At 43.2% G+C, this 14,755-nt stretch overlaps 1 protein-coding gene and 1 pseudogene across 1 annotated transcript; one reads left to right on the top strand and one right to left on the bottom strand.

The window, feature by feature from the left end:
- Positions 1 to 948: 948 nt before the first annotated feature.
- LOC115158262 (ornithine decarboxylase antizyme 1-like) lies at positions 949 to 5,369 on the top strand (annotated as a pseudogene).
- Positions 5,370 to 5,535: 166 nt separating this feature from the next.
- peak3 (PEAK family member 3) lies at positions 5,536 to 13,691 on the bottom strand. Its single transcript, XM_029706997.1, has 4 exons — positions 13,301 to 13,691; positions 12,842 to 13,011; positions 11,771 to 12,312; positions 5,536 to 7,101 (listed from the first exon to the last, which is right to left on the bottom strand). Exons 1-4 carry the CDS (start codon positions 13,381 to 13,383, stop codon positions 5,986 to 5,988), a joined length of 1,911 nt encoding a protein of 636 aa, XP_029562857.1. The 5' UTR covers positions 13,384 to 13,691; the 3' UTR covers positions 5,536 to 5,985.
- Positions 13,692 to 14,755: the final 1,064 nt, after the last annotated feature.

Raw genomic sequence — 14,755 nt, 5'->3', positions numbered from 1 at the left:
CAATCCACTCATTCAACATACGAAGAAAGGAGTCCGAAAACTTAGTTTCAACAAGTCAAAATGTGTTTCTATTTATTCCTCAGATACCCTAAAATGTAATCAAACTATAATATTTCTTACGGAAAGAAGTATGTTCAACAGGAAACCAATTTTAGCAGGTGCGTCTTGTCTTCTTGGTGCGTGCAAACACGGATTTCCAAGCCGGTGTCCTTGTACTAAAACTGTTATTTCTTATTCATTATTCAAGTTACAAGCCTGAAACCTTGAACATAGACTGCTGACACCCAGTGGAAGCCATAGGAATTGCATCATGGGAGGTAGAATTGAGTATGCCCTTATACCAGCCATTGGAAAAAATAATTCTGGTTGGTTTGTCTTTCAATTTTCTCTTACCGTATCTATTGTGTTATACTCTCCTACATTATTTTTACATTTCTACAAACTTCAAAGTGTTTTCTTTCCAATGGTACCAATTATATGCATATCCTGGCTTTAGGGCCTGAGTAACAAGCAGTTTATTTTGGGCACGTCATTCAGACAGAAAGTGGAGAGAAAAAAGGGGCCTAGCCTGATGAAGTTTTAAGAATGGAAATGATGCCGTTGCAGCCTTAATGGAGATTGCTTTATGTACCTAGGCTACCTTTAATAGACCAATAAGAAATAGAGTTCCAAACCTCTCTGCCAATAACAGCTAGTTTTCAGTTTTCCCCTCCCCACTCAGCTACTCCCAGATAGTCCTAGCAAAATTCTTGCTCAAGAAATTGCTCTTTGCTAAGAAGCTATTTTTGTTTCTTTTTGACCATTTTAATTGAAAACAATCAGAGTAAGGTACTTAATTGTTACCAAGAAATTATTTGATATTAAGATAAAAACGGCTGCATTGGACCTTTAATTCATCAAACGTCATGTATTTGGGACACTCCCTCTCCTTTGGGACCTCTGTCTCGAGCCGCCCTCCCCTTGTGCTTTGGCAGCCTGAGCCTACGTAAAATAATTTGGTGAGGAGAGAATCAAGAGGGATCTGCTGGCTTGGACGTTGGCCTTATGGTTAAATCCAAACGCAAGACGATATTAAATAGTCACTGTTTTGTCAGAGAAAAAGAGAAAACCATATATACAATGCCAGTTATCGAACTGCCCAGTAATAACCCAGAAAGTGAAAGGTGAGTTATGATAGTGTAACTTAGCTAGTAATTTATAGCTAGCTAATTCATTAGCCACAGAGGCCTACGCAGCTAACGTTAGCATATATATATGCCACTTGTTTACTCTTTTTACAGGGGATATTAGCTATGTATCTAATAACGAGTCCGTAAAACAATATTGTTCTAAACTGACTTATTTATCTTAAAGTTGAATAACTATATTTAGCTTTGATCGATGTCTGTATAATTGTGGTTATTAAAGTTGGCTGCGGTTTATTTCGAACAATTTGTCATTTAGCATTCTGCGGATGCTTTTGGCTAAGGACAGGTGTTCGGTAGCTACTAGCTAGCCAGTTTACCAGTTAATGTTTACTAGCTTTGTCGACAATGTACTGTTTACTTACTTCATATGTGAGATTAAGAAACAAACGATATAACGGTACGGCAATATGTTTTTCAATAATGACGGAATAAATGGACTGACCCATGTTATTTCGTCGAATATTCTGGGAGATGTTAGTTAACGTTAACTAGCTGGCTAGTGGTTTTAAAGCAATAGGCACACAGCCATGTTGTTGTCTTTACCCATTTCAGACAAGATGTGGTATGTTACCAGTAAAAAAAAAAAGAGGCAATGTTTCCTAAATTTTATATTTTTTTTACTCCATACATTTTCTCTGACACCCAAAAGTACTCGTTACATTTTGAAAGCAGGACAGGAAAATTGTCCAATTCACCCACTTAATGATCGAGCAGACTCACTAAATACAGATTTTGGTCTGTATATGAAAAGGATACTAGCTACTGTTACTAGCCATTACACCAAATATTTAACTTGCAACCCTTCAACACTTGTTAGCTGCTCACCTGCCGGTATCAAGATCATATCTGTTCACTCACACTCAATGTGATTTATTAACCAATATTTGTTTGGCCAATTAAAAGCCTTGATGGTTTGACTGACTGTTATCCTAGTTTAAGAATAACATGAGTGACAGCTAGCTAACTTACCTATTGGTCAGTTCCGTGTCAGTACTTGTGCCTAAAAACCAAAGTACAGGATGTACAGTCTCTAAAAGTAGGTCATTTAGCTAAAAACAACCTAGCTATTTGCACATTTTGTTTTGGTCAAGTCTGTTCCCAATGGGTGTAAAATTCTGTTATTTATGTTCTGTTATGTTGGTGGGGCATTGAGCAGCAGTCTGTTTACTAGATGAAGAGGCCTCTTGAAACTTATTCCCCACCATTTTAAGTGATTTGAGTATAGGTTAGGTGTCCATGAATGCCTCTAAATTATTCCCCTTTGGCCGAATATCTAGTGTATTTTTCTGCGAGACAGTATTTTTCCACATCACATTCATTCAACTGTTAATGGCTCTTACGCAAGTGGTGGAGACTCATCTCCCACCTGACTAAGCCAGCGGTCACAATTTAAGCCTCTTCATGACTATTGCCTACTGTGTAGCAAAGTGTAATGGGGATTTTAAGGAGTATTGTGAAGAGGCTTAACTTGGCATAGAATAGCAGTGCTGTTGAATCTGCGGGAACAACGTGCAGGTGGAATGCGGACAGGGATTTGACATAAGGATGCTAGTTGGCTATTATTTGCGATCTGGTCGTGCAGTTTCCAAAGGAACCTTATTCACTAGAACCACTTATTAGGGATTCCAGTCAATATGCCGTACAAATGATGAGCCTATGACGCCATCTTGACGATGGTTGAGGTATATTACTGTTACTCTGAGGTTGAGCTCCAAGGTTGACACAATGCTTCTTACTTTGCTTTCACATGTCTGCTCCACATATTACGCTGGAGTGGTGTTTGCGTAAGAGCGCGTCCGTGAGCAGTATGCCACCCATAATGGGGGTTGTTCACTTTTTGACCTCTAAGAATTGGCATACCTACCTCTGCTAGCGCAACCCCCACACAAAAGCTTATTCTGAATCTTAACTAGAACACACACTCACGTTGTGGCTTAAGCAAAATGGCTGATCGGTTGAGTGGGTAATCTGGCACATGTCTCAATGACGTAAGAGGTTGGTGTTTTTGTCCTCAGTGCAGACTTGAATTAGGCCAAAAACGACACACTATTTTTACCACCCCCATTTTTAGCTTAAATTGTTCTCAGTATTTTTCCATTGACGTTGTCACCACCTTTTTTGCCACAAGTAGCAGTGATCTCTCCCCATAGGCTAATCCTACTGTGACAGTTCTTACTGATTAATCAGTGATGTCAACTGGGAATCAATTACAAAGGTAGCAATCAACCGGAGTGAAGGCAGTAATTTTGTCATAACTCATTGGGACATCCTGTTACCAAATATGCTTTATTGCCAACAAAGCAAATAAAATGTCTCCTGCCTGGGACATTTTCCCTGGTCTCCAGTTAGGCTAGCTCATAGTCAGTGAATCCTTGAGGAATAATGGCTCCGTTCTTCTGTGTCCTCCAGTCCGAGGCGGTGTTCCCGCTGTTGCAGTAACCCGTGTCCGGGGCCTCTGTGGTGTTCCTGATGCCCCTCACCCACCCCTAAAGATCCCAGGTGGGCGAGGGAATGACCAGCGGGATCGCAATCTTTCAGCTAAGCTATTCTACTCTGTGAGTCCACTCTCTTATCTTTCTCCTTCATCCTCTGGTGTTAAGCTACCTGTATCAAACCTCTCTTCATACCTGCTAATTTCTCCATTCTCCTGCAGGATGCTCGGTTGCTGGTTCTTGAGGAGCCGCCCCCCGCCAACGGCAGAGTGCGTTTCCTGCTCTTTGAGCCCCGTTGCTCAGAGGGCAAGCACTGTGTCTGGAGGGGGGTGCTGAAAGGGGGGAACATCTACATCGAGATCCCCACTGGAGCTCTGCCAGAGGGCAGCAAAGATAGGTCAGTGATCCAATGCAAGTACAACCTCTTGTTCTCTGGTTTTACTTTAGACTGTTTTTGTTTTCTTTTAAAGGCGCAATATGCAGAAATCACTCTGCCATTGCCGCTGTGTAAAATTCTAAAATGTTTGCCAAATTTCAGGTGACAACTAGTGTGGAGAGTCATTGTACCATCTAAACTGCTCTGAAGTCTTTTCATTAACCAAAAATATAGTATATCCAGCTCTTTGAAGCTGGTGTACAAAACCGAAATTAAAAAGATGCAAAAAATGACATTTTGGTACAGAGATGCATAGAAATGGTGCGCACAGAATGGATCTACCGCTTCTCAGACTTGCTTACAATGAGAATGACAGCTCTATAACTCAAATGTCTATGTGAATTTGGTCTGGTTGCGCACAAAGATACATATTGCGCCTTCAGCTAGTTTGATGTTGTTTCATGGTAAATGGACTTAGTTTCTATTGCTTGCTGACTGCAATGCACTACCTTCATAACTCATTGACTTACTTAATCTCTCCAGTTTCGCTCTCCTGCTGGAATGTGCGGAAGAGAAGCTGCAAGTTGACCATGTCTTCATCTGCTTCCACAAGAACCGAGACGACAGAGGTAAGTCACTGTGTGTGTATCTGCTTCCAGTCAAACTCCTCTGTTAATACTTTATGTGCTTTGTTATGAGGCAGTTCTCTCACTGTCCTTTTCTCTCTTCAGCATCTCTGCTGCGTACCTTCAGCTTCCTGGGCTTTGAGATTGTGAGACCGGGTCATCCACTCGTCCCTACCCGCCCCGATGCTTTCTTCATGGCTTACAGCATCGAACGAGACTCCTTCGACGATGAATAATGGATCACACACATGTAACCAATGCATGCATACACACACACACACACACACACACGTTAGCTTTTACCTACCCTTCCCCATCCCACTTCACCACTTGGGGAAAATAAATATGATCAAAATTCAGTAAGGTCAAGGTTTCCTGTGAAATAGTATTACTTTGATGTGATGTATTACAATGACATTTGAACTAGTGTGTAATGTTAAACCAAGAATGTATCCTTATTAAATCTGGGAAATGTTTCCTAAACACTGTACTAATTTCCATGTGTAGTACTGATTTTCCCTTTCCCCATCCACTACAATAATCATCTCTAGGATGTACAATTTATGGTGAAAATGTCTGCTGCATATTCATGTTATATTTTCTTGGCTATTTCAAGTTGATTTTCATGTTTTATTTTGATTTGATTTTAATGTGTGCATGAACTTTGATTTCTAGTTTTGATCCACTTGACTGAAATGTGCATGTTATAACAAGTGCCCGAATAAAAGTGCTCACCTTAACGAGTGGATTTTTGCCTTATGGTTATGTGTGTAGGGATTGGGGAAAGGGCATTGAAATGTGTGTAAGCACGCGTACCAGAGTTGTAGAAGCATCTGTTTAAACTCGATCAGTCGGTGTTGAATTTAACCTAATGCACTCTAAGTTGATATTTTAAAATCTTCACTGTGATCTAATGGGATCCAAGAAAAGTTTATTTTTTAACACCGTGCATATACATTTGATTTGGAGCTGATATGTAATTTGCTCAATATCCTTGGTGGAAAGCAATGCTGTGGAATTTAAAATAAAAAAGCAAACCTTTTATGCATTCCAGATGTTCAAGATAGAATCTGACAACATGACCGTTTCAAATCATCCACATTTTACATTAGATTAGAGCAGGGTATCCCTAAGTCTGTCCTGGGACCCCACCTGGCTGTACATTTAGTCTTTTGCCCTAGCACTACACATCTGATTCAAATAAAAGCTTGAGTAGTTATTTTAATCAGCTGTGTAGTTCTAGGGCAACAAACAAACGTGCACCCAGGGGGGGCCTCGCGACCGAGTTTGGGAAACCCTTGATTAGAGGATCATTAATTCAAGCAGTGGACTTCAATGAACAGATATGAAACAGACATGAGTAATCACAACTTCCTGTCCACTGTGTTGTGGAGTCCTAGTCGTGCTGTGGCCCTCATCACAGTTTCAGAGTCAGTGAAGGAGATGTACTGTAGACACAGGCAGTGCTCCCAGTCCAGACTGGGCAGGTCCTGGATTAGCCCTCTCTCTGCCAGCTTCAACATCAGAAGGGCCTGCTTGACTGACAGCCAGTTGTGCAGAGTGGAAGGCATGGTGGGATTTACCCTAAAGAGCTCAGCACGTGGACCCCAGAGCAGAGCCTGCAGGACCCCCACTATGTCTGCTATCTGTAGCCCACTACTCCCATCCTGAAGCCAGGAGGCTAGCTGGAGAAGCCCTGGTAGATATGGGGAGCTCTGGAGGGCGCCATCTGAACTCTGTGTATGTTGAGAGGGATCATTGTCAGAGAGGTACAGGCAGTACTCTAGCAACACTCCGAACTGAGACTGTATGGATGGAGCAGCATGAGCAGACTGAAAGAGACTGGGGTCACTGTGACTGATGTGATTGGTCAATGCCACACGAGGGGTTCCCCACTTTCTCCATAGCTCCTGAATCTCTCCTTTTATCTTCTCTTTTTCATTCTCCAATAACTCAATTTCTTCACTTCTTTCACTTTCTTCTGCTTCTGTTTCCCCCCCTCTCTCCCTTGGCCATACCAGCAAGATGCCTTGAGCCTTCAGCTCAGCGCAGGTGGCTGCATTACTGCACAGGTGTTGTAACCCCAAGGCTAACTCTAGTAGCAGAATACTCAGTTGCCTTTCATACACTAATGGTTTAAAGCTCTGCAGGAACCTTCCCTCTTGTACAAAGTCTTCCAAAGTAGCCTGTGGTAAGTCTCTCTCAATTGTCACTGCATATCCCTTGAGCAATAGTGACGCAACTGTAGGCCCACTGCTCTCCTCAGACTCCGCTTGACTTTGATCTGCCTCAATTCTGCTCTCATCTGGTGATTCTGTCCCTGTCTGATCAGACTGTGAGGAGTCTGAAGTGGTTGTGTTTTTGGTTCCAGGTTCTTTCTCCAGTGCTGGGCATGATGGGAAAGATACAATGACCTGCTGGATGTTGACATTGGGCGGCACTGAGGTAGGTTGAGACAAGGGGCCAACTTCACTGCTTACCTGGGAATGAAACCAGCGAGGAAATTAGAACATCCAAAAACCTTTCACTTCCTTATCAAGGCTTAACCAACTTTTAATGTGACTTTCTCCTCTACCGTAAATTCCGGACTATAAGCCGCAACTTTTTTCCCAGGGTTTGAACCTCGCGGCTTAAACAATGACGCGGCTAATATATGGATTTTTCCCGCTTTCAAATTTTTTTCTTCCAAAAAACACATTCTGTGACGTGCTCAGTTTTTTGGCGGCATGAAGCTTTCATTAGACCAATGAAATTGCCGAACGGGTAAAGGTCAAACAACTTTTTTGTTTATTGTTTAGATTTAATCGAGCGCTCTCAAACTTCCCATCATTCTGATTACGGTAGTCATTTTGTCACCCTCATCATGGCAAAGACACGGAGAAATGCATATGAGGCAGCTTTCAAGTTGAAGGAGATTGATCTGGCTGTTGGAAAAGGAAATAGAGCTGCTGCACGGGAGCTTGGTCTTAATGAGTCAATGATAAGACGTTGGAAACAGCAGCGTGAGAAATTGACTCAGTGCAAAAAGACAACTAAAGCTTACTGCTAATTTTTTATTTTTTGTTACAAGCCGTGTTTCGTTAAAGCCTATTTATTTTTGTTACAAGCCGTGTTTCGTTAAAGCCTGTGTAAAGTTAATTTGTTTCAATGTACCGGTAGGCACCTGCGGCTTATAGACATGTGCGGCTTATTTATGTTCAAAATAATATTTTTTTTTAAATTCAGTGGGTGCGGCTTATATTCAGGTGCGCTTAATAGTCCGGAAATGACGGTATTGTACAGTCATATCCGATTCATTCACAGTTTTACAAAAGAACCCTAATCTAAAATTAGGATTCCCATTAGCTGCTGCTAAAACAGCAGCTACTCTTCCTAATGCTAATAAGCCTTTCTAAGCCATGTATGTTTGCTGTTGTCTGTACAGTCTGTACAGCTGGTTGCTCAACACCCGGTGACAGTTCAGAGGAAATGTGTCACTGGAGTCGGGGGTTGCCAAACTTGCTATATAATGGTGCAGAACATGACTGTTGCTTGTGGTAGAACTTAGAAATGAGCCCTTTGCTTGATTATCTCTTATCTTTGGCTTTTGGCCTTATCGTGGTTTTTTACATTTGGTGCAGCTGTGGTGCATTCTGCTTGACTTTTGCATTGCGCACATAACTCAAGTATGAATACTGCTTGAGCATGATGCATAAACTGCTTGAGCATGATGCATAAACTGCACAAACTTATTTACAACCACAGACAGATGCTGGCACTAAGACCGCACTCAGTCAGCTGTATAAGGAAATAAGCAAACAGGAAACCACTCACCCAGATGCGCCGCTCCTAGTGGCCGGAGACTTTAATGCAAGGAAACTTAAATCAGTTCTACCAAATCTCTATCAACATGTTAAATGTGCAACCAGAGGGAAAAAAAATCTAGATCACCTGTACTCCACACACAGAGACGCGTACAAAGCTCTCCCTCGCCCTCCATTTGGTAATTGCGACCACAACTCTAACTTCCTGATTCCTGCTTACAAGCAAAAATTAAAGCAGGAAGCCCAGTGACTCGGGCTATAAAAAAGTGGTCAGATGAAGCAGATGCTAAACTACAGGACTGTTTTGCTATCACAGACTGGAACATGTTCCGGGATTCTTCCAATGGCATTGAGGAGTACACCACATCAGTCACTGGCTTTATCAATAAGTGCATCGAGGACGTCATCCCCACAGTGACTGTACGTACATACCCCAACCAGAAGACATAGATTACAGGCAACATTCGCACTGAGCTAAAGGGCAGAGCTGCCGCTTTCAAGGTGCGGGACTCTAACCCGGAAGCTTACAAGAAATCCTGCTATGCCCTGAGACGAACCATCAAACAGGCAAGGCCCCAATACAGAGCTAAGATTGAATCATACTATACCGGCTCCGACACTCATCTTATGTGGCAGGGCTTGCAAACTATTACAGACTACAAAGGGAAGCACAGCCGTGAGCTGCCCAGTGACACGAGCCTATCAGACGAGCTAAATCACTTCTATGCTCACTTCGAGGCAAGCAACACTGAGGCATGCATGAGAGCATCAGCTGTTCCGGACGACTGTGTGATCACGCTCTCCGTAGCCGACATGAGTAAGACCTTTAAACAGGTCAACATACACAAGGCTGCGGGGCCAGACGGATTACCAGGACGTGTGTTCCGGGCATGTGCTGACCAACTGGCAGGTGTCTTCGCTGACATTTTCAACATGTCCCTGATTGAGTCTGTAATACCAACATGTTTCAAGCAGACCACCATAGTCCCTGTGCCCAAGAACACAAAGGCAACCTGCCTAAATAGCTACAGACCCGTAGCACTAACGTCCGTAGCCATGAAGTGCTTTGAAAGGCTGGTAATGGCTCACATCCACACCATTATCCCAGAAACCATAGACCCACTCCAATTTGCATACCGCCCAAACAGATCCACAGATGATGCAATGTCTATTGCACTCCACACTGTCCTTTCCCACCTGGACAAAAGGAACACTTATGTGAGAATGCTATTCATTGACTACAGCTCAGCATTCAACACCATAGTACCCTCAAAGCTCATCACTAAGCTAAGGATCCTGGGACTAAACACCTCCCTCTGCAACTGGATCCTGGACTTCCTGACGGGCCGCCCCAAGGTGGTGAGGGTAGGTAGCAACACATCTGCCGCACTGATCCTCAACACTGGAGCCCCCCAGGGGTGCGTGCTCATTCCCCTCCTGTACTCCCGGTTCACCCACGACTGCATAGCCAGGCACGACTCCAACACCATCATTAAGTTTGCAGATGACACAACAGTGGTAGGCCTGATCACCGACAATGACGAGACAGCCTATAGGGAGGCGTCAGAGACCTGGCCGTGTGGTGCCAGAATAACAACCTATCCCTCAACATAACCAAGACTAAGGAGATGATTGTGGACTACAGGAAAAGGAGGACCTAGTACGCCCCCATTCTCATCGATGGGGCTGCAGTGGAGCAGGTTGAGAGCTTCAAGTTCCTTGGTGTCCACATCACTAACAAACTAGAATGGTCCAAATACACCAAGACAGTCGTGAAGAGGGCACGACAAAGCCTATTAACCCTCAGGAAATTAAAAAGATTTTGCATGGGTCTTGAGATCCTTAAAAGGTTCTACAGCTGCAACATCGAGAACATCCTGACTGGTTGCATCACTGCCTGGTACGGCAATTGCTCGGCCTCCGACTTCAAGGCACTACAGAGGGTAGTGCATACAGCCCAGTACATCACTGGGGCTAAGCTGCATGCCATCCAGGACCTCTACACCAGGCGGTGTCAGAGGAAGGCCCTAAAAATTGTCAAAGACCCCAGCCTCCCCAGTCATAGACTGTTTTCTCTATTACTGCATGGCAAGCGGTACCGGAGTGCCAAGTCTAGGACAAAAAGGCTTCTCAACAGTTTTTTACCCCCAAGCCATAAGACTCCTGAACAGGTAATCAAATGGCTACCTGGACTAATTGCATTGTGTGCCCCCCACCTCCCCCACCCCTCTTTTACGCTGCTGCTACTCTCTGTTTATCATATATGCACAGCCACTTTAACTATACATTCATGTACATATGTACATACTACCTCAATTGGCCCGACCAACCAGTGCTCCCGCACATTGGCTAACCGGGCTATCTGCACTGTGTCCCGCCACCCACCCACCACCCGCCAACCCTTCTTTTACGCTACTGCTACTCTCTGTTCATCATATATGCATAGTCACTTTAACCATACCTACATGTACATACTACCTCAATAAGCCTGACTAACCGGTCTCTGTATGTAGCCTCGCTACTGTATATAGCCTCGTTACTGTTTTTCACTGTCTTTTTAATGTTGTTTTTATTTCTTTACTTACCTATTGTTCACCTAATACCTTTTTTTGCACTATTGGTTAGAGCCTGTAAGTAAGCAAGCGTTTCACTGTTGTATTCGGCGCACGTGACAAATAAACTTTGATTTGATTTGGAATACTGCTTGAGCATGATGCACAAACTGGTTTACACATAGAGTAGTAGGCTGGGCTGGACCTTGCCTTTTGGGGGCAGGGGTAAAACATTTAAGTGGCCCCCCCTCGTGATGGCAGAGAGTTTTTGCTGTAGTTAATTTCCTGCAATTATATACAATTTGCCATGGTGTGGAGAGAAGATTTTGCAATTTTCTAACACATTTTATGCAATTCTACAAATTGTGCCATGGGGCAGAGAGAAAAATTTGCAGTTTTACAGCGAACTTCCTGCAATTCCACAAATTTTACCACAGGGTGGAGAGATATTTGAGCAGTTTAAAAACACATTTTCTGCAATTCTACACATTTTGCCATGACTTATGATATCTGAGTGAGAGAGACTAACAAAATCAACGGGGCCCACTGGTGGTCAGGGTCCCTGGGCTCGTGCCCTGTCAGTAATTAAACCATGATTACTAGCTACAAGCTTAGATACCTGGCCAGACTAATTTACAATCTAATGACAAAACTAATTGTGAAACTGCACCTTGTGTATTCTACTATTCTAAATCTCAACAGAGTTCCTAAAAACATTTAAAATAATTTAGGTCGAGGGCTCCCTAGCAGCCGCTTAAATCACTAATACCCTGAGATCATAAGCATAACCTTACCTTAGCTGCGATTATCCTCCCTGGAAACTTTGGGCTATGCAGGCTGTAGTACAGTGAACCTGCTATCTGCTTGGGCTGGTAGTTTTCACACAGTAGGAAATCTTGGGGCTGAAACGCAACGCCTTCACCGGACACTCTCATCAGGAGAACCCCAGCCTCCATGCGCTGTTCCATACTCCTCAGGAACAGTAGGTGGCGATGCTGAATACCTTGAGAAATGTCCCCCTGGTTGTAGAAACTGCTGAAGAAGTAGGGAAGCTGTTCATCAGGTGTATCGAAATCCAGTTGAGATAGCGGCTGCAAGTTGAGAGGGCTCTTCTGGACTTGTCTTTCTTCGTCTCTCTCTACATGGGGCTGAGTGCCTGCGATGGGGACCATCATGTAGAGAGGGTTGTCATAGTTTTGGTGACTGCAGGGTAGTGGGGAAAGGGGACACAGATAGACCCCTGGTAGGGAAAGGGTTCGAGCCAGCCTCTTCTTGGGCACTGGTGGTGGGGTGGTGCTATCTGAGAAAAACCTCTCTTGATGACAATAAGAGGGGTCTGAAAGATAAAGGGAAATACAGAACATGTAATAGACTTTCCAGAGAAGTCATTGCCTAGTTCCACGCTTTGACTCTATGATTATCGAGAACTTCTTTAGAATAAGGTAGAGAAATAACAGAATAGTAATACTAAACTCTGCAACAACGAAAACATTTGAGCCAATGTTTATCTCAAACTGTTGTCGGATACGTAGATTGAATATTTGACAGGAGCTACTGTATTCAGTTGAGCTTGTGACAGACATGTGGACACATAAATGTTGTGGCTATGGCGGGTCTTTATCAGCATAGGCCTGGTTTCAGGTGTCACTTCCTCCCATTCAATTCACATGAGAAAAGGGAAGCAGGGCAAGAGAGGACAAGGAAGGAAAATGAGAGGGTAAAATACAAGTGCTTTTTATTTAATATTTCAGCGGGGAAAAAGCAAATGCCTAAAGAACTTATATCCTTATCCATTTTATAATTGAAATCAACTGGATAATATAATACTTCAGTGTCTGATAAAGGGAGATGTGTGTTGTACTCACCATAGCGCTGGTGTATGGGACACTGGAGTGCATGGCAATCAGTGGCTGCAGAGAACACATCTGTACAGGTAGAGCCCTGGTGCTGATGGGGTCCCAATGGGCTAGAGACACTCCCATCCAACTCTAGGTCCACACTGGAACCCATACTAGAGCCTCGCGAGTAAAGACTCCTGAGCTCACACACACACACACACACACACACACACACACACACACACACACACACACACACACACACACACAATCAGATTCATTAATTGATCTGCTGTCCTTTGAACTAATTACCTAAAATAAGTGCATACAGTCCAGAAGCTGAATAGCACTCAGATAGACTCTATGCAGTGTCTTGATAGTTTTTCTGACGAAGCTCACATTTAAAGGTTCAGACGAACTGTCAAGACGCTGCATAGAGTCTATCTGAGTGCTATGCAGCTTCTGTACTGTATGTTTTTGTCTTACCTGCGCTGTTTGATAGGCAACACTGGGGGTCCACTCTGTCTCTCTGCTCCCTGAGTTGCACAATCCATCGCTGCACAATCCATTGCCTGGTTACGGTGTCTCTCACTCAGAATAGCAGTCTGTCAAACTCAAATGGAACTTGAGGTCTCTAATATTATTGCTCAGGTTCACGTTAATATCCTCTCTCCCTCTCTTTCGCTCGCTCTCTCTCTCTCTTACTGTCTGTCTGTCTATCTCGTTCTCTCTTTCTTGTGAGAATGTAATTATCTGCTGTTCTGATCTTTGCAGTCTGAGGTTGGTACCGGAAAAGTAGTGCCTGTGTGAGGGCATATCAGTACTTATGCAGTAACCTCAACTACAAAATGAGGAAGAACACCAAAAAGACACCCAACTTCACACACTATTTTTTTTCTCTCACTTTCCTTTTAAGTTAGATCCATCACACACTTGGTCTCTGCCTCCCTGGTACTTTGTATTTTATGGATTGGATCTCAAATCACATTTTTCTTCTTCAATGTGCTAGCCCCCAATTGCTTTATGATGCATCTTCTTGGTAAAACACGTGTGAATGCATGTTGTAGAGTCTTTTTTTATCCCCGGGAGGCAATTCATTTTGCAGCACATAGTAAAAACAACAATTAAGCATAATGAAGTTTATGATCTGTGTTTTGTCAACCCTACAACTGTCTTATTGTAATTACCCGGACATTCAACGTGTGTGTGTTCATTATCATGAGACACTTAATGCATAATGTTTATGAGTGAGTGAGCCTCTGCGTAGGTCTGTGATAGAGGCTCATACGCACAAGGCCACTATGCGTGGTTGTGCAGCCCAGAGTGTATGCTTGAGGCTAAGTGAGCAGCCCTGAAGTAGCCCTCTCTGATTAATAGAATGAGTGAGAGACAGACCCATGTTTCATACAATTACTTTCCATTTATCAGGTGTGTCATCATGATCACTCTAATTTTGTGGGTACTTTTAGGCCTATTAATAATTCTATTTGACAAACATCAGTACAGTTCATCTAGGGTTGCAGAGATTATTTGATTTATCATGGAGAACAGATTTGAAGCTATCTGGCTGACTTGTATTATATATTTATTTAACCTTCATTTAACCAGGCAAGTCAGTTAAGAACAAATTATTATTTACAATGACGGCATACCCAGAGGCAAAAGGCCTCCTGCGGGGATGGGGGCTGGGATAAAAAAAAAAAGAAAGTAGGACAACACACACAGCACGACAAGAGAGACACAACACTACATGAAGGGAGACCTACGACAACAACACAGCATGGCAGCAACACATGACAACACAGCATGGTAGCAATAGAACATGACAACAATATAGTAGAGACACAACATGGCAGAAGCACAACATGGCAGCAGCACAACATGGTAGCTGCACAAAAATGGTACAAACAATGTTGGGCACAGACAAAGGGAAAAAGGCAA

This window comes from Salmo trutta, chromosome 22 (genome assembly GCF_901001165.1).
Source record: "Salmo trutta chromosome 22, fSalTru1.1, whole genome shotgun sequence".
In the NCBI taxonomy this organism is placed as follows: domain Eukaryota; kingdom Metazoa; phylum Chordata; class Actinopteri; order Salmoniformes; family Salmonidae; genus Salmo; species Salmo trutta.
The sequence above is the reverse complement of the archived record's forward strand: the minus strand, read 5'-3'. Positions and strand labels throughout refer to the sequence as shown.

What these genes read in the sequence shown, in the direction of transcription:
- peak3 (XM_029706997.1), bottom strand. Translation starts at nt 13,383, where the DNA reads ATGGATTGTGCAGCGATGGATTGTGCAACTCAGGGAGCAGAGAGACAG. An exon ending in TCCCATACACCAGCGCTATG is followed by an intron (nt 12,313 to 12,841) that starts GTGAGTACAACA and finishes TTTATCTTTCAG; the next exon opens with ACCCCTCTTATTGTCATCAA. An exon ending in GGAGGATAATCGCAGCTAAG is followed by an intron (nt 7,102 to 11,770) that starts GTAAGGTTATGC and finishes TTTCATTCCCAG; the next exon opens with GTAAGCAGTGAAGTTGGCCC.